The sequence below is a fragment of the Etheostoma spectabile genome, chromosome 2 (genome assembly GCF_008692095.1).
Source record: "Etheostoma spectabile isolate EspeVRDwgs_2016 chromosome 2, UIUC_Espe_1.0, whole genome shotgun sequence".
Classification (NCBI taxonomy): Eukaryota; Metazoa; Chordata; class Actinopteri; order Perciformes; family Percidae; genus Etheostoma; species Etheostoma spectabile.
The window spans coordinates 22,236,019-22,254,755 of NC_045734.1; the positions used below are offsets into that span (position 1 = coordinate 22,236,019).

Below are 18,737 nucleotides of genomic sequence, written 5' to 3' on the forward strand. Positions count from 1 at the left end.
GTAGTGATAGGCCTACTACCGTGACTCAAATCAATTGTCAACTTTTAAATGTTGTACAATATTAATTGTTTATACAAGCCTATAGAAGGGGTAGAGATAAGTGGAGGTAACAACATTTATGAGAACTGAATAAAATGTCGTTCCATTTTTCATCTATCTACTTGACATTATGAGCAATCAAAGAAGTAACTTTAAAAGTGGTCATCTCACGTTCGGATCTGGTGAAAGTGACAGACAGGGACTGTCTACCAATGAACGATAGATTATTTTACTGACGCTACGACCACCTCCCAAATCAGCAAATCAGCATTTAGTGTAGGGCGGGGCGATGACGAGAGGGTAGCAACAGTTGCCCGGGTGAAGGCAAGGCGCCATAGTCACGGTAGTCCTAGCGACAAGAACCAAGCAACGGGAGTCAACAACAACAACCTATAATATAAGGGGAAAATACTTCAACGACTAAAAAGGACAATATTGGGACAAACTAGAGGTGAAAAAGTAAAATATATATTAGAATTACCATTCCATTTTGTCTTATTGTATATGTGTACTTGTTTGTACAACCCTCAGCGTTATTAACGTGAAAATGGTCGAGCGACACGGTGATGTATGTGGTTGCTAGCTTCTTTCCAAACGGAGACCGTTGTTATGGCGATGTCAGATCTTTGATAAGAGCACAAGATGGCGGGTGTGTAGTGTTGTAATGCCAATCGTTCTTTTTTGGCTCATTTCTTAGAATGTTCAGGGGTTTTCTTACAGCTTTGTTCGCGATAGCATTATAATGAGAGGGGTTTGTCATGGGGATTTATCAACTATCCAATACGAGTAACTTTAACAAGCAACTAGCGATAGCTCTCTCTAACGCCACAACTCAACGTGAGCTGCTAGCTGGGGAAGCTATCACTCTCGCTTTCTCAACTCACTTTTCAAGCAAGCTATCCAGGAAGCACATGGAACTTGTGACGCAACTATGAGTTATAAACGCTGAGATGTGAATGTAACGTTAGTATGTTTCATAATCTTTTAGGGACTTTTTCACTGTTTTAGTGAAGTTTTTGGTCTGACATTGAATTCAGCAAATCACTCCCATGAACACGGTGTGCCGGATGATCATCTGATTGTCTTGTTTGCCGTCTTGGTTTACAGTACGCAGGAGTGGCTTATCCTTCAGTGGGATGGCCTTAAGTCTTGAATGACAGTGGGCCCAACTGTCCATTGTCGCATGTTTCCACATTTTTAGTTAGTAATTTAGTTTTTATTTCACTTGAGACCACATGGCCACGGTTAATAAGCCTTGTTTTGGAAATTTAATTCGTTGCTTTAATCATGGCGATTAAGGTCGCACTGTGTTTCATACTGGAGCAAACAGGAAAAGCTCTAGACTACTGTTGGTCTCAGACAAAAACCCTACTTCCTCCTCTTTATGTTCCACGTACACACACTAGGTCAGTGTGGTCAAATCATAGCGAGGTGAAATAACATGGCAACAAGTGTGGTATTACGTACGTTTGTAGCGCTTTAAATAATGAGTGCTGATTCTTTTTATCCTCAGAACTAGCACCTCAAAGCCTTGGTTGCCATGGCAACTTCTGGATACTCAGAGGACCTTCAGCCTCAGCAGGCCAATACAGTAACCATAGCAACACCATCTCCTACCACACCCTCATCCGCAAAGACGGCACACTTCCTGTCCGAGATCCCACCAACCTCTGGAGCCATTGCATCGGCTAACCAATCGGCCACTGTCTCAAAAACAGGACAGGACGCACTTTGTTCTCAAGCGCCGCCCATCAACCAGAAGGCAGTGGTTCTGACGACTCCCACGCAGCACTATGTATCCCAAGAAATCCAGCACTCTGCTGTCCAGAAAAGTAATGGTCAGAGCAACTCGCCCCAGTACATCATAGTAACTGTTACAGGTGAGACACAGAGGAATGACTGACGTATTACTACATAATACACACTTTGCACACACACACTATGCATTTTCTAGCCGCAGGAGGGCACGAAATGGTATGCAGTCAATGTTTTAGGGGTTTAAGCAACAGGCTGGATCCTGGTTGGAGACTGGCAGTTTGGGTGGCATAGTGATGGATTCTAGTAACCAAACATTGCAGAGCACAGTTGTGTTTATGTATCTTTAAAATTACGACTAGCGCTTGGGTTTAGTTGCCAGGGCCCATTATAATCTATTGATAGTTAAATTAAAGTGGTATCATGCAGTGCTTAAATAATTAGTGAATTGACACCAAATAAATTGTCAACAACTTAGATAATGGAGTAATTATTTGTCATTTATCCATGAAAAACCCCAAATATTTATTGGTTTAGGGTTCTCAGATGTGAGGATTTTCTGCTTTCCTCTGTTGTAAATAATTGTAATTGTAATTGTATTTTTTAGGTTACAAGTTTTCAACCCTGCCTAGTTGCAACCTTCCTTTAAAATAGTCTGATTAGATGTCTGGAATAAAGCAGAGATCTAATTCCCACCAGGATCAAAAAAACACTGATGTAGTTTGCCTGTCTGGTTGGGTGGTGCATACATTATGAGGACAAAATAAGCTGATGGACTTGGTTGCTAGGCTGCATAGTCCCAAATGTGGGAGCGTGGATGGTTAAGGATATAACCTGACTTGACTTCTACTCTGCTGCTTTTGCTGTTATAGAGAGTCAATGGTATAATGACAGGATTTGTTTTCAATTATATTTCATCAACATGGCTTTTATTGTGCAATTCCTGCAGTGGTACAAAAAATGAGATAAGCCAGTAGCTATGGTAGCTAATGCACTGTGTGCTTACAAGGCTTTGGACCATTTCCAGATATTAGTTAAATTAGATATTAAAAAAAATAGTTTTTTTTTGTTTAACATCCCAAATTATAAAACAAATGCTCAGTCATATAGAAATCAGTTAGTATTTTTAAAATGGAGTGAGCCAGTATTGACCCCAACACCGGTGTATGTTAATTTTAGTGCCGTCTATTCGTAGATCTTTTTGCCTGCTAGTATCATGTAACAGTGTGCACTCTCACCCAGAGTGAGACTCACAGGCCTGGGGCTTGTCTCACTCTCAAAAAATGGGACTAAGTTGTCTGAATAACTGGGCTTAGTAAAACCTGGCATTCCCATATATCTATTTATTGCAGTACAGTAGTTTTCATGTCAATAATCAATAAATGATGGATATTTTTATGTGACCTAATTCATGTTTAGACAATTGAAAAAGTAAAAGCTACATTTTGAATGTGCTGAAAATCGTCAAATATGTATACCTTTATTAAATATGCCTGTTGTATTAATATGATTTGGTTGGTTGTTGGACACGCCTACTATTCTGGTCCTATCTGCAATTGTCAGGATTGGGTAAACCTAAACAAAGCCATGGCCCAGAAGGCTTCTCAACTCGCCTTCCTTATTTTTCTCAGTCAGTGCCCTCAGTAGGCCTTTCCCCTTTGAATCAAGAAATTAAGGTGTATATAAGTTGCCGCCAGACAGGGGTGACTAGTTAGATATTGAACTATGAAAACACCATGTAATCTCTAACGATGGTTAACATTTACTTCATTAACTTCATTTTTTAACAAATTACAAAACATACAACTCACAACATGAATTACCCCCCTGTCATCACCACCCACCTAGACAAAAATCAAGATGACACAGTAACTACAATATTCAAAATCATTCAACAGAATAGTAACAAAAAAAGACAGTAAACCAAACATGTCTCCCCAGCACAAAGCTTCCTAGGAGTCCTCAAGTAAATGCAGGTACTTTCCCCATTTTATAGTATAGACATCCAACCTGGCAAACCGTTTAAATGACATTTTTTCAAACTCCGCCTCCCTAGCCATCTCACAAGCCCACTCCTGGATTGACGGCACCACTTCATTCCTCCATCCTCTTAAAATAATCTGTCTGGCTATCATTAAACTAGTCTGGACACAGCTTCATATGTGCTTATCCATCCTGCGTAGGAGATCTACGGGAACAAAAATAATCTTGTGATGAATGGAGCTGGGTCCCTGCAATCCGACATAGGTTATCATGTATCCTGGTCCAAAATTCCTGGACCTTATTAACGATAACATATTTGTAAAGTAGGCAATACTCTTGAATTGTGTTATGGGAGGAATATAAAGTTGTTTAAATAAAAAGTTATATACTTTCTAGCTCTCCAGTTGGGAATGACGAGAGTTAGTTCTCACTTTCCGTCATCATAATCCAAAAAGTGATGGACTGTGCCGGGTTGTGCTGCCTCGAGTATATGTTCACAGCGGTTAACCCAGGTTGAAGTGAGAGCAGCACAGTTAAAGCAGGACGATGCAAAACAGTTTAAGTAGAATCTTTTTTCACCTGAAGGGTACAAGAAAGTGAATATTACCCTCTTTTCCGCCGCCCACTCTCCATCCTCTGTTTTCTCCCTCTATCCATCATCCCTTGTGTATTTCTCATTTCCCTCTCTCATCTGATCTGCATGTTTACAAGATGGAGTGATTTCTCTCTCCATCTGGGGAGATTAGCTGTCCAAGGCTGTCCTTCTGACATGCAAGATATAAGGATGAAAGCAGAGTTGGACCGACACACTTTTTCCTCATCCCTACTATCAGTCACTTCTCAGCTGAAAAAAATAGACTTTGGTGCAGGATGTTCTGCGGTGGCTGTTATTATGATTTGGAAGCAGTATGTCGTGAGTACTGAACTTGTGATAATAGTGGCTGGCTTTTCTGTTGCCTTGTTCTATCCTCTGATGAAACCTCTCTCCTTCTGCCGTCCCTAGAGGGCTCAGTTCACTCCAATGACAGCTTGTCAGACTCTAGCCCACCTGCCACTGGTGTTCCTACTCAGGTGGTCCAACCAGTGCAGACTACCCAACAGGTAAGATGCACACATATACACAAACCCCATTAATTTTCCATTTGACCACAAAAGAGCAAGTCACAACAAAAGGTTTAGCACCCATCAGTTCCATCTGACACTGTGGCTTTACTCACCTGCAGAGGTCAGTGTTGCAAGCGGTGTCGCAGGCAGCCAAGAGGATTCAGATTAAGAACCTACAGTCTGGGGACATTCACCGGGAGGTAAACGGACGAAACATTGTCCCCTTATAACGTGAGAAAGTATACAATATATACATTCTATTGAAGTGTAAAGGTAGTGTGATATTTTTAGCAATGGCTTGTCCATAAGCAGACAGAAAGAGGGATGTGGGAGAGTAAGCCCCTAGTGCCCTTTTGTTGAAATAAATCATATCCAGCCGGCTTTGCACGTCTTTTTACCTCCATCGCTACGGCCTCCCCAGGCTGTCTGAGATTTACCTGAACACTGAACTCTGCAGGTCATGCTTTGTACCTGTGTGAGTGAATAAACTGTTTCCGAACCACCACTTACATTCATCTTTAATGGAAGACTACAGCCCCACTACTTCTTTGGTTTTTCTAGTTGTATTCCTTAATACTTGATGTCCTTAAACTACCAAGAAATGCTGTCAACAACTAGGCTTTCCTTTATGTATCACAAAATGATGATTAGCTGTCACACTGGTTTCAAAAATTGTGCCTGCTCTGTTCTCCTGGATGTGTACGTAGACACAATAACACGCTTGTCATAACTTCATAGGGTAATACTACTGTGTGTCAATATTGTGTTTACATTTTGTTGTGCAGCTTTAAATCTCTTGTTTGCTTGTTGTCCAGGTGGAGCATGTTTACTCTGGCCAGGTGCAGTATGTGGACGGAGGAGGAGACACGACTTTTACCACGTCCTCCATGTGAGTAGAAAGGAACCTGCTTTGTTTGCATGTTGACATAGGCATGCTCACACACATGATCAATTACACACACCATGCAACTGGACACACAACTATGTTGTATTTACATGTTTCTTTTTGTGTGCGTAAATGTCTTTTCCTGTCCAGTCGATCGAGCAACTACCCTTTCTCCGACTCGCCCCTCTACTCGCAGACCCCTTCCTCCTCGTCCTCCTACTACGAGGCCACACCCAGCTCTGAGTCAGACATCACTGGCTCTGTCACCTCGCAGCCCGTTTCTGTGGCAACAGCGGGAGCCAATAGTGGGGGAGCTGCTACGGGCGGAGGGGGCTATGTCATTCAGGGAGGTTATGTGTTAGGAGGAACAGCAGCAGGTGGAGGAGGACAGAGTTACACCAGCCCTAACGCTCGTGCCCCACCCGCTACTGTAAGTACTCAAGTTCAAAGTGAACAATGTATTCGTTACAATCTAAGATGTGGAAGTTCAGAAAATGAAATTCTGTGAGCTTCCCTAGGTGCAGTGGCTGTGTGATAACTACGAGGGGGCAGAGGGGGTAAGTTTACCTCGCTGCACCCTCTACTACCACTACCTGCTGCACTGCCAGGAGCAGAAACTAGAACCTGTTAATGCTGCATCCTTCGGCAAACTCATCAGGTCTGTCTTCATGGGGTTGCGTACACGGAGATTAGGAACCAGGTATATATACACACACACACGTACATCAATTTTTCTAGACGTGTATCTCAGGGCAAAATCAGAACTCTTTGTGCGTGTGTGTTTCAGAGGGAACTCTAAGTACCACTACTATGGACTGAGGATCAAATCTGGTTCCCCGCTGCTCAGACTGATGGATGAACAACAGCACATGGCGATGAGGCAGCAGCCTTTCTCACAGAAAAACAGGTATCCACACAGGGTTGTGTACTTGTGTCCCTGTGTCTAAGGGTGGAATTTGTAATTTCCGCATTCATTTTTACATCTCGTTGTGAGGGTCATTTACACATCTACAGTATCTAGAGATGACCACATGTGATTGTGTCTTCCAGACACATTATACAGGGAAGCAAATGCATCATTGTGGTAGATGATCAATTTAAATAAAAAAGATCTTACAGTGGCTTTGCTTACCATTTCAGCCATGTTTCCAGTGTTCCAGTTGCAACATAAGCTGTGTTTTCTCTGTGACTCTTTCTCTGTGTGTCTCTCTGACCCCATTTAAATGTGGTATTCAAATCTGATCTGAGTGATCTGATCACAAGTGGACAGGTCTAAATACAGGTGGGAATGCACCCAGGACCCATTGAGATCAGATCACTCATACCACATTCAGAGGTAATTAAGGCCACTTGGGATCGCATTCTTACAGCAGTGGGTACGTGCCTGTGTCTTGGGCCACATTAAGGACCGCACGCTCAACTGTGAGCGGAACAACATACTCATTCAAAAGTATTTCTCATATAACAGAAACCACTGAGAGTGAATTGTGTGTTTTGAGTGTTATAATTATACTGTCAGTGATGTGTCTGTGTTGTTTGTTTCGGTACCGCCTGTTCCTGTATCCCTAGCTGTCTGGAGCTATGTGCCAGGCAGCCGTTATAAAATAACCTCATTTTAAGTTTCATAAAACTTCCCTGAAATCACGAATATGTAAGATATTACTACAGACATTCCTGTTCTTAGGGCGCAACTTCTCCATTTGCCATTAAGAAGCCGGCGAGCCTGAGTGGTCAAAGCAGCAGCTGTAAAATGGTAGATGCTAGATGATGTTAATGTCAACACGGGCATACTGCGCAGGCATCAACACCTGGGCTTCAACACCATTTTACAGACATTACTACAGTGTAGATTTTACTTATACTCTTGGTTGCTGATGTTAATTATTTCTCCCCAATTTGGATTACATTCCTGTTGGAACATTTTCAATGTGTGTAGTTTTTGGTTATTTTAGGGACACCTGTAATCTTGGTTGCCAATTGTGTAGTTTTCTCCTCACTTTTGGGTCACATTGTTTCCAGGTGTGCAGTTTTTGGTTTATACGCCTTTATTGTTAATTTTTAACAGTGGGAAGTGCTGCTTATACTCTATTACAGTCTGTCCATTTGTGATTGGATCACTCAGATCGGGTTTTAATACCAGGTGGAAATGCAGTGTTTGACTGATGGGTACTCTGTCCCATAGGATAAAGCCACTTCAGAAGTCACAGGGGATCACCAATGGGACATCAGGTGGGATGGGTCAGCAGCAGGCGGCGGCACTATGTGATATTTCGGCGCAGGTGCAACAGTACCAGCAGTTTCTGGGTGAGCAACGCTTGCACCCTGCAAAATGTTCACCATTTTATTCCTAGCAATACAATAACAAATGGATACTTTCATCTTGTGTTCTTGGTGCTCTTGGTACTCCCGTAAACAAGCTGTGAATAACTTCTGTCTCTTGTGCAGAGGCATCAAGGCCGCTGCCAGACTTTGTGGACATTGATCTGCAAGATGGAACCCTGCCTGATGGGATCCTTTTAGAACACCTCAAGGCCTTTCAGACTCTCTACAGGGAACACTGTGAGGTAGGCAGTCATAAAGACAGTTAGACATGTTAGCTTTGTACTCTGTCCACATACACGGTTCATGGCTCTTTATGCAGATGCTGTTCAACACCAAGCTAGCTATCTGATGTCAAAGTTGAAATTGTTGTATAACACATAATTGTTAAATGCTTAAAGATAAAAGCTCCCGGCACTCATAAAACATTCTGTACAATGAAAGTGTCAAGTAATCATGGCGTTGGGAAGTGTGAAGACAGTTTAGACACCTGTGTGTGTGTGTGTGTGTGTGTGTGTGTGTGTGTGTGTGTGTGTGTGTGTGTGTGTGTGTGTGTGTGTGATCTCCACAGGCCATCCTGGACGTGATGGTCAACCTTCAGTTCACTCTCGTGGAGACACTTTGGAAATCCTTCTGGCGGTTCAGCCAGAGCAGTGACAGCGAATCACTTAACCTGTAAGTGTCATTAATACACTCAGACAATCTGATGGAAGAAATACTAGCGCATGTAAATCTCATCCACTGCTGTAAGTATGAACGGTCTGTCTTGTGCTCCTCCAGGCACAATGAGTCTGAGAAGCGTCTGCCCAAATCGTGCCTGGTGGTGCTGTGTAAGTATGAGCCTGTGCTGCGCTGGACCAAAGAGTGTGACAACCTGCTCTACCAGACTCTGGTGGAGATCCTCATCCCTGATGTACTGAGACCCATCCCCAGTAAGTTAGTAAGGCCCATAAGAGGCCTGTACGCAAAACTGTTTAGTGAGGCTATCAAGACATTAATTGACAGATTTACAGAATGCAGGCCTCAATCCGGGGCAAAGTTCTTCTACACATCTCCATGTGTAGATATAGATCTAATCTTTCTCTCTTTCATTCTCTTTCTATTTCTCCTCTCTACATTGCCACAATCCCTTCCTCAGGTGCCTTAACCCAGGCCATCCGCAACTTTGCCAAGAGTCTGGAGAACTGGTTGACAGGCGCCATGATGAACATCCCAGAAGAGATGGTTCGCATAAAGGTAATTGCATGCTTCTGCACTGTTTACATATCAAGACAGAGCTCTGCATCACTTTTTTACATATTTCTATATCTTACTCTTACATGGCCAGATGTTAACAGGTTTCTATCTAGATAGAACGATCCTATTCAGTTGATGTCTCGGCCCAGATCAGATGTCAGACTTGGCATGGCAATTTATCTTAAATGTCTCGAGTGACCGCTTTTTATTATGTTGGATGGGATGTATCCTTGGTGTGTTTAAGTGTGTATTTATACATCTTCAGTGCGGTTCACTTGTGATTGGAAAACCCAAGATGCACTTAAGTTCTGAATGTGAACTGGGCCTTATAGTGGTTTCTTCCTGACGTGCCATCTAATTATGGCTCCATGCATTCCCCCCCCCTTCAGGTAGTGTGTGTGGGCTCCTTCTCCCAGACGCTGCGCCGCTATACCAGCCTGAACCACCTCGCCCAGGCAGCCCGCGCAGTCCTCCAGAACTCCGCCCAGATCAACCAAATGCTCTCAGACCTCAACAGGGTTGATTTCACTAATGTACAGGTTTGTACTTCCTTCCCCCTCCCCCCCTCCCATCTGCTACTGTACATTAGTGTTTTAGGTGAAATAGAGCAGACGCCTGACACTGTCCACGTGTGTGTGTGTGTGTGTGTCCAGGAGCAGGCATCCTGGGTATGTCAGTGTGAAGACCGTGTGGTACAGAGGCTGGAACAAGACTTTAAAATGACCCTGCAGCAGCAGAACTCTCTGGAGCAGTGGGCTACCTGGCTGGAAGGGGTTGTGTCTGAGGCCCTGAAGCCCTACGAGCACAACCCTATCGTGCTCCCAAAGGCTGCAAAGGTTTTCCTGCTCAACTGGTCCTTCTATAGGTGAGGGAAAAGGACAAATGTGATATATAAAAATATTGGGTTTATGCTGAAGATAATTGTTTTCGTCTTCTCGCTTTTCCTCACTAGCTCTATGGTAATCCGGGACCTGACTTTGCGCAGTGCTGCCAGCTTTGGCTCCTTTCACCTGATCCGCTTGCTGTATGATGAGTATATGTACTACCTGATAGAACACCGGGTGGCCCAGGCTAAAGGAGTAACACCCATTGCGGTCATGGGAGAAGTACGTATCTGCACACTCAGTCACATACTAGCCGTCTGAACTTGATGATACATGTTTATAAATGTCCAGGTCTTACTCTGTGTTGCAGTTTGCAAGCACTGTCAAGAGCCGAATCTCTCCGGACCTGGAGAAAGGTAATTTCATTATGGTTCTCCTCACTAAGGTGTTTGATTTCAACTCCCAGCCTCTGTTATCAGGTCACTTCATACATGTCACTTCAATGCCTGTCTCCATCAGAAGAAGAGGAGGATGACGAGGAAGAGGAAAGCGAGGACGAGGGCGGAGATCTCGTGCTGCAGTCCAGCTCGCTGAGAGCGGTTGATGACGAGAAGGACACGATGGAGCCGCCCGCCAAGCTGTCCAGGACCAGTTTCAATCTGCACTCTCTGACCGACAGCACCCCATCTTAGCCGCTCATATATATAGTTATCACACATGTACACACACACACACACACACACACACACACACACACACCACACACACACATTTTGCTTTAAGTTCAACATCATGTCATACCATTTTGTCACCCTGTTTGGCCTTTGGGTTTGCAAACAGATAATGTTTGGTGTGTGCGTGTGCGCGCAAGTATGTTAGAATGTGGAAGAGCCCTTTGCCAATTTTGTACTTTCATTCTGCCATTCTTTTTCTCTTTGCCTTTACCTGATATTTTACAGTCCTTCCCTCATTCCCTGTGCCTTCCCTGTTTGTCCAGTGGCAAGATGCCATTAGCCACTTCTGTCCAGTCTCAACTATATTGTATACAATATATAAATATATAATATATACAGATGGGTGAAAAATTAAAAGTAAAAACCTGAATTTAGGAGTGAGGAAACATAACGAATGCAGATGCTTCCAGAGAGGTGCACTGCATTGAACAATTAAGCAAATAACAGCCAATCATGCGCTGTGGCATGTATAAAAAACGCTGAGCAGGCCCACTTGATTCTGATTTTGTATCAAGATGGCAGGAGGAAAAGATCTAAGTGACTTAAGGAAGTTACGCAGTTGTTACTTTTTTTTTAAACATGTACAAGTAGTTTTATCATGAAATAGACACATAAAGACTTTATAACTTGTTTCTCGAAGAGTGCGTTGGCTCTTTTTTCTTTAAAGATCCAAGTGACTTTGAAAGGGAGTTTATTGTTGGGGTACACACAGCAGGAGCTTCAGTCACAACTGGCTGCTGTTTTAATAGGACCAGGTGTGACTAAAGTACATCTTGCTGGCATGGCTGGGTCCGCTTGTCCCCTCAGAGGGAAGACTCACTGCAAATCACTACAAAGTTGCTCTGCGCAATCACCTCCAGTGGTCTCTTCCACAGTGACAATGTCCCCATCCATATGGCTTGAGGGGTCACTGAATGGTTTGATGAGTATGAAAAATTATGTAAATGATATCCTGTGGCCTTCACGGTCACCAGATCTCAACCCAATCTTAGACAGCACTCTCCGCCGCCATCATCCAAACATCAGAATGAGGAAGAATGGCTTTCATCCCTCCAGTGAAGTTCCAGAAGCGTGTAATCCATGCCAAAACCTTACTAAGACATTTAATGTTGGTTTATTTCTTCAGTTGGTCACCTGTCTGTATATTCTTGATTCCCTCCTGCCCCGCCTTAACCACTGACCTGATTGCTGAAAAGAGATAAGAAGACTCCAGTGTTCTTCCTTGTACTCTAAACTCAAAAATATCTTGTACCTTGCCTTTAAAGCAATGACTATGCAGGGCACTGTCTGAAATATACAATGTTGTAATCTCAGAGTAGCGTCTGGAATGATACTGCACCATGGATGTTGTTTGACAGATATGTGGATGCCATATTTGACTTAATTTAATTTCTTATTAATTTGGCCAATTAACTGAAACCCTGTGCCTTTGAGAGATTTCTAGCCTAAAGAAAGCTTATATTCTATATATACTGTATTGTGGATTAATAAATGGAAGTCATGTAAAGTAGTCTTGGTGTTGTCATGAACTTCTACTAGCTGTGACAAAAATATTGAAATGGTGACAGTCAAGCCTCGTGATGATTTTGCTCAGTTTGCTGTTCTTCATCCATCCATCCATCCATTACTTAATTCAAGATCATTTCTTTTATATACACACAAACACACGCACACAGTTTAGACACTTCATAGATGCAGTGCAAGTTGAGTGGGCCACAGGACAAGAGCAAAGCTTATCCCACCCAATCAGCAGCACTTACTACACTGTATCCATGGCGACCTTTGTACCAGCTACTTCTCAAAGTTTTTGTAGTGTAAAAGTAGATGTGTATTTTCTGGGTATCAATGTTGAACATTTTGTAAATAACCTATATTGCGTACCTTTGGTGAACATTGTCACATATCCAAACTATTTATATGTTGTTTAACCATTGTTGCCTTAAAAAATATGTTGTGCTATGTCCACTATCCAGATGATTGAACTATATTTTTAATTGTAATGATGGACCAAGCATGTGAATATGGAGACTTTCTAGATGGACCCTTTCCAAAGAGCACATGCTCAACCAGCAGCTTCTCACGTGGCATGAGCAGATGTTGATTTTATGAAGTGTTGGACTGTCCTCCTTCAGGATGGTCTGACTACAAAGATCCCACCAAAGAGCACTAAATAGGAAACGAGTATATTTACATTTATGCATATGGTGAGGACAAACAAAATAAAATCAACTGGTAACTGCAATGTCACTACTATAAAAAATTGTGACTTAGATTCCATCCTTGGCTAGTGCTGCTGAACCTTTTCTAAAAGAGCTCCTCTTGATGTTATTCTGAAGACATTTGTACTTAAATCTGTGATCGTTTGTAGCTTTATTCTCACTGTTAACTAAAAAGATCTGATTACTCTTAAAACTCGTGCCAGATTTCTTTTTTTTCTTCATGGCACAGCGGCCACTCAAGACTTTGTTCTTGGTCTTCACTTAGACCAGAGCAGAGGTTCCCTAACATTTGGGCCTTTAAGGGGTCTCAAATCCATAACGTTGGTAAACTCATGGTAATTTTTTCTTAAAATAATGGTCAAAATTGAAGCTATCCTGACTTTTAGTCTTTAATATGGGCCAAGACCCAAAACTACTGTATCCTACATTTCCCATTATGCAATTCAATAGCCCATTTTGTTTCACCCTCCCTGCCTCTTGAATGCCCAATTCTAACAAAGGCTTAGTACAGTTAACCTTGATGAGATAGTCAGGTAAACAACTTCATGTAAAGAAATTAAATAAAAAAACAGCAGTGTCTTTTTAACATTAATGCAAATGTCTACCAGTGTAAAAATGAAAATATTATGTATATTCCATGTTTTATTTGAGTAACTTAAGGAAATAAATCCATTCAGGAATTCACAAGAAATAAAGCAAAAAATACTCGCAAGCCAGCATAAAGGGGTATAAGCACCACAATGCAATTTTCACAAGTTTTCAGAATCTTTGTGTAAAAGTTATTACAACTGACCCACAAAAAAACCTTTGAATCTCTTATTTTAACAAAATCCAACCCTTCTACTTCCATGACATAGGTTTAAAAAAGATCCTAAGAGTCAAGTGATGCAGTATTGGGTTCAAATGGTCTAATTTTTAATACTGCAGCTTGATGAATCAACACAGATAGACTGAACTGGTCCAGTGATGAAACAACTTGTTCAGAAGTCAAATGTTACATACACATAAACATGCACACACTCATACATACAAATTATTTCTCTGGATGAAATCCCATTTGGACATCACACTGGTGCAGATATTGCATATGTTCAGTTACACTCGCGCTACAACAGTACGCATTTATGTATAAAAAACAAAATCTTCTTTCAGTCCAGCTCTTGGTTTTGGCGGTTGCAGTGACACACAGTACACAATTACAAAAGAAAAGATGAAACCTGTCAAATAAAACACACAAACCACCCAAAACAATCTTCATCTTAACAGCATCTAGAGCGTTTTTGTTCGGTTTCTATTTGACACGCGTTTGAACCACGTTACCAAAGTGCAGTCGCTGAACGTGAGCCATTTTACTCAGATGAAGGTCTCCGTGCTGACGATGAAGCCATGTTGACGTGTATATGTGTGTGTGCTTTTGTTTCCGTTTCTTTGACACTTCTTCTTTCATCATAATACAATCCAAGTACTTCGGTCACTATCTGCCAAAACTTGCAGGGACGAGCCTACGGGTGAGAAGATGAGAAGGTAAATTACAATTCACACGAATCTAGACACACAAATAAAAAGAATTTTAAAAAGTTTGCGGACTGGAAAACTTCCAACATTGGCAGGGAACACAATGCCTGATCACACCAAACTCAGGCAATGAGGAGTACCTGGGTCCACACAGTGCTGATAATACCTCCTTAGAGTTCACTGCAATCAGACTTATTTGTTAAGAATCAACAAATAATCAAAGAATTCCAGGGCACTAAGCATTATCCAGACTGGCTCACAAGGCCTTTTCACTGCAGACATTTTGACATGTCGTAGGAAAAATCAGGTGTTAACCATTACCGTTAATCTCGGTATTTACACCTGTGCTTTTCTCACAGTTTCAAAATGTCTTTTGTAAATTGTGTGTGTGCACTGTCTCGACTTACCGGGACACTTAAATACAACAGTACCATTGTTAATCATATTAGTAACCCCTGTGTTTTTCCTACTGTGAAGATGTCTGCTGTGAAGTCCTCGTGCATGGCTTAGCGACACAGTTAAAAGGAACAGAGCAGCCATTCATGTTATTAGTTCAACCTGTGCTTTTCCTGCTGTCTAAAGTCTAAATGTGATTTATTATTAGTAACACTGGTGAAGTGTACGTTCAAAATGTGCGTGTTCGGAACAGAACACGGGTTAGGCACGTTGCCAATATGGGAGTCAATTAAAGTGCGTGAGCCGTCTTGGTTCACACTGGTTCTGATTACGATGCCTGTGTGTTTTGGTTTTATTACCGTCTGATAAAGTAGTTAGCACGCATTACCTCAGAGGGCTAACTTGGCTTGTTTACTTTATTTTAGATGAACGCCTTATGTAAAGAGTCCAGCCAATTTTGTAAGATGATACTGTGGCATATATAAAGAAAGCTTTTTTTTGTCTAGTTTTTTTTTTAAGTGCTCATATTATGCTATTTGGCTTTTCCCCCTTTCTTTCATTGTGTTATATATCTTTTTTGTGTACGTTAAATGTTTACAAAGTGAAAAAGCCCAACATCCCCTCGCAAAGGGACTTACCATCTCCAACAGAAAACACTGCTCCTAAACAGCTCTGTTGTAGTCCAGCCTCTACTTCCGCGACAAACGTTTGTCACTTTGTAAAACACACGTTATAATGCTCGCCTAGCTGCTGAGTGGCACGCCCTCATACTCTGCTTCTGACTAGCTAGTAGTCCTTACCTAGCTACAGCGCATGTGCAACTCCCAACAAAGACGGAATAGAAGTGTGATGCCTCACTCTGTAGCTAAAACACACAGGGATTGAATGTGTGCGCAAATCAGTATACAACTCACCTTTGTGTAAAGCTTCATTGGTCATGCGATTAATGTAGCGGGAGCTGCTCTCAGGAACCAACCACTTCATCACTGTGTTCACGCAGGACTTCCTGTAAGAACTCCACACACTCCCACTGACAAGAGAGGCAACTTTAGCACAACCTTAAATAACCAGAGCACAACAAGAAGGGACAAGCAGAAAGATGTGTGTGTTTGTGTGTCAGTAGTTCCTCACCTGGTCTGACCTTTGACCTCTGTAAGGTCCCCAACACCCACGGTGCAACACACACCTGTGTTTAGGTCCCAGCTGACCTGGAGGTTGGAATGATACGTGTTTGGCCTGGAAACAAAAACAATGAAAAGCAGACTTAGTGGGGACAGAAAAAAATGGTAGATGCAGGGTTGAAGAAGGCTTTAGGTTCATTTAGGACAAATACCTGCAGTGCTCCTCATCCATGTTGGAGAAGGCCAGTAACAGCAGACCGATGTTGATCATCACAGTGTTAGTTTCAGGACACACCTGATACACATCACACACACATTATCACCAGGTCAAACGCAAATGTTCTTCTTTCCATGTTTTGTTGCATCATTGTTTTAGGCGTGTATGCGTGTGCTTCTACTAACCTCTAATATCACAACATCATAGTCGCTGAAGGAGCAGAACTGCGGAGCCCAGGCAGCATCACTCCTGATCACCTCATTGATAAGATACTCAAAGTCTAGAGTCAACTGCTCCACACACACACTCTGCAAGAGAGAACTCAGGTTCAGAATGTAAGAAAAATACTTTGAAGGTACCAAGGCAAACACACAAACCTTCAGTTTACACATGTGAATGATGTTTCTTTTAAGTTCACTAAGCATAAATGTTCTGTTTAAACTTTACAGTTACACTAAAATGTAACACTAAATGCAGGTTCTGTTACAGAAGTTACAGGCAGGTAAATTACATTATTAGAAAAGGTCAGGGCACCCTGGTAGCTCACCTGGTTGAGCATGCACCCCATATACTAAGGCTAAAAACCAATTTAGCAGTTGAGATGGTTCTAGGATTGCCTGTAAAACAAGACTGGTGCAGTGCTCTGAGATTAATGCCTGTTACTAATTATTGACTATTGATTCCAGTATTTCCAGGACAGGAAGGGCAACTTGATGTATATATTCCAATCTGTCTGAATATACTGACGCAAACACGCACCTGTCCATCGTGTGGCCCGGTGACCAGCTGCAGGTTCCGTCCTTTAAGGTCAGTGACTGTAAAAGGTAGCTGAACTTTATCGTCTTCATAACCTTAATAGACCAAAACAGAGAAGAAGAATGCCGGTCAGCTGCTATAGACTTGACCTGACAAGGGTTACTTTTCACAGACCATTCTGTGCGTCCTCCCCTTGTCTCACCTCCTGCACCTCCTGCATTTTGCTCTGCTGCCCCTGGCTGTTGGAGGCGGTAGTGCAGACGTGAATAGTTGACATATCCAGGCTCGCTGGGGCCACCCTCCTGGGACAGGGATGGAGTCGGCGGGGATGAAGGTGATGAGGAAGAAGAGGCAGGAGACATCACTTGTTCAGAGCACTGTGGCAAACTGTGGCTCCCATCTGATGTTGGCGCTTGGGGTAAACTAGTCCGTCTCTCCTCTTTCCTCCTATCTCTACAATCATCCTCCTCTTTCCTCCTTTCTACATTTATCCCTTTATCTCCTGGTATCTGCGCTGCCTCTTTTTCACCACCATCAGGTGGTCTTTTTTCTGCCTGGCTTTCGTTTTCTTTCCATCCTCCTCCTCCTGATCCTCCTGCTCCACCCTGGGCTCGCCTGAAGAGGTCAGCTGCAAACTCGCGGGCTCGCACGGCTGCTTGAGACTGGCTAGGAGATGAGGGAATTGGAGCAGGTCTGCTCGGTGGCAGTCGGCTTTCGGGAGATCCCTGAGGTAGTGAGGAATAAGAGGCCAAGGGGGAGGAGGAAAAAGATGCAGAGGCCTGACTTGACAGAATGGCTCTCTTTGTGTAAAGGATCTGTGAGGACTGACCCTGCTTACCTGGAAGAGACATACAGAGAGATGCTGAAATCTGACAACACAACAACAGCCGGATAATAAAAAAGTCTTACAGATGTGGATTAATGAGAACATAAATGAGTATCAAGGATCACAATTGTTGGGTGCCCGGACAGCTCAGTTGGTAGAGCAGGCGCGCAGATATAGAGGTCTACTCTCGACGCAGCAGCCTTTTGCTGCATGTTGTTCCCCCGGCTCTCTACCCTTTGATTTCTTCTGCTGTCCTCTCTGAAAATGCCCAAAAACTAATCTAAAAAAATAAATAGCAACTGGTCTTTATCAGTGTTAAACAATGAAACTATTTTCTGGCCTTTGTTGACCTGGTGTGACATTGTTCCCTCCTCCCACCAAATTTAGTTCTTCCTCCAAATAGCTAAATCTGACCTTTGTGTGTAGTCCATCCTATATGGAAAAAGTCTAACATATAATGGTCTAAAATGCACATCTGATTTTAGGCATAAAAGACAGACAAGGATAAAGAAATGTGACTATGCTGCTATTTGTGTATGTGTTACCTGGGCAGAGTGAGATGCCGCAGGCCACCAGAGAGTAGCTAGTGTTTAATAGGATGACCTGGTCCTTCTTCAGCTGGAAAGCTGGTTGGAAAGTGGGGAATGGGTACACCACCTGGTACCTGCTGTTCAGCACATAGCCATGCTCCAGACAGTCACCACTTCCTATGGAGAGAAAAGGAGGAAGTTGGACGAGGAACAGAGAGACGGAGGCAGTGAGAACAGTAAAGGAGTCTCTGTGTGTGTGTGTGTGTGTGTGTGTGTG

At 42.7% G+C, this 18,737-nt stretch overlaps 2 protein-coding genes across 8 annotated transcripts in view; one reads left to right on the plus strand and one right to left on the minus strand.

The window, feature by feature from the left end:
* The first annotated feature begins 313 nt into the window (after positions 1-313).
* rfx1b (regulatory factor X, 1b (influences HLA class II expression)) lies at positions 314-13,292 on the plus strand. 6 transcript variants are annotated; one of them, XM_032538136.1, is made up of 18 exons: positions 314-490; positions 1,553-1,919; positions 4,781-4,878; positions 5,001-5,081; positions 5,697-5,770; positions 5,918-6,197; positions 6,286-6,467; positions 6,555-6,674; positions 7,950-8,071; positions 8,213-8,331; positions 8,658-8,761; positions 8,867-9,018; positions 9,225-9,322; positions 9,712-9,861; positions 9,976-10,187; positions 10,275-10,428; positions 10,517-10,562; positions 10,666-13,292. In XM_032538136.1, exons 2-18 carry the CDS (start codon positions 1,580-1,582, stop codon positions 10,836-10,838), a joined length of 2,505 nt encoding a protein of 834 aa, XP_032394027.1. In that variant the 5' UTR covers positions 314-490; positions 1,553-1,579; the 3' UTR covers positions 10,839-13,292. The 6 variants fall into 6 exon arrangements, with proteins under 6 accessions (XP_032394027.1, XP_032394068.1, XP_032394035.1 ...); XM_032538144.1 differs by having other exon boundaries at positions 327-498; XM_032538160.1 differs by lacking the exon at positions 314-490 and adding an exon at positions 668-688.
* Positions 13,293-13,710: 418 nt separating this feature from the next.
* dcaf15 (DDB1 and CUL4 associated factor 15) overlaps positions 13,711-18,737 on the minus strand; it is a 7,515-nt gene continuing 2,488 nt past the window's right edge. Inside the window, exons 6-13 of one of the 2 annotated variants that reach the window (XM_032538216.1) lie at positions 18,476-18,637; positions 17,316-17,942; positions 17,108-17,199; positions 16,534-16,656; positions 16,344-16,426; positions 16,142-16,246; positions 15,925-16,040; positions 13,711-14,601 (exon numbers count right to left, since the gene is read on the minus strand). In XM_032538216.1, the coding sequence (XP_032394107.1) occupies positions 14,546-14,601; positions 15,925-16,040; positions 16,142-16,246; positions 16,344-16,426; positions 16,534-16,656; positions 17,108-17,199; positions 17,316-17,942; positions 18,476-18,637 (1,364 nt within the window). In that variant the 3' untranslated portion in view covers positions 13,711-14,545. Of the gene's footprint in view, positions 14,602-15,924; positions 16,041-16,141; positions 16,247-16,343; positions 16,427-16,533; positions 16,657-17,107; positions 17,200-17,306; positions 17,943-18,475; positions 18,638-18,737 lie in introns of both variants that reach the window. The other variant, XM_032538208.1, reaches the window with a different exon arrangement.

Excerpts from the sequence above, each read along its gene's own strand:
- rfx1b (XM_032538136.1), top strand. The coding sequence starts at position 1,580 with ATGGCAACTTCTGGATACTCAGAGGACCTTCAGCCTCAGCAGGCCAAT. Across the intron at positions 9,323-9,711 it reads AAGAGATGGTTCGCATAAAG|GTAGTGTGTGTGGGCTCCTT; the intron begins GTAATTGCATGC and ends CCCCCCCTTCAG. Across the intron at positions 10,429-10,516 it reads CCATTGCGGTCATGGGAGAA|TTTGCAAGCACTGTCAAGAG; the intron begins GTACGTATCTGC and ends TCTGTGTTGCAG.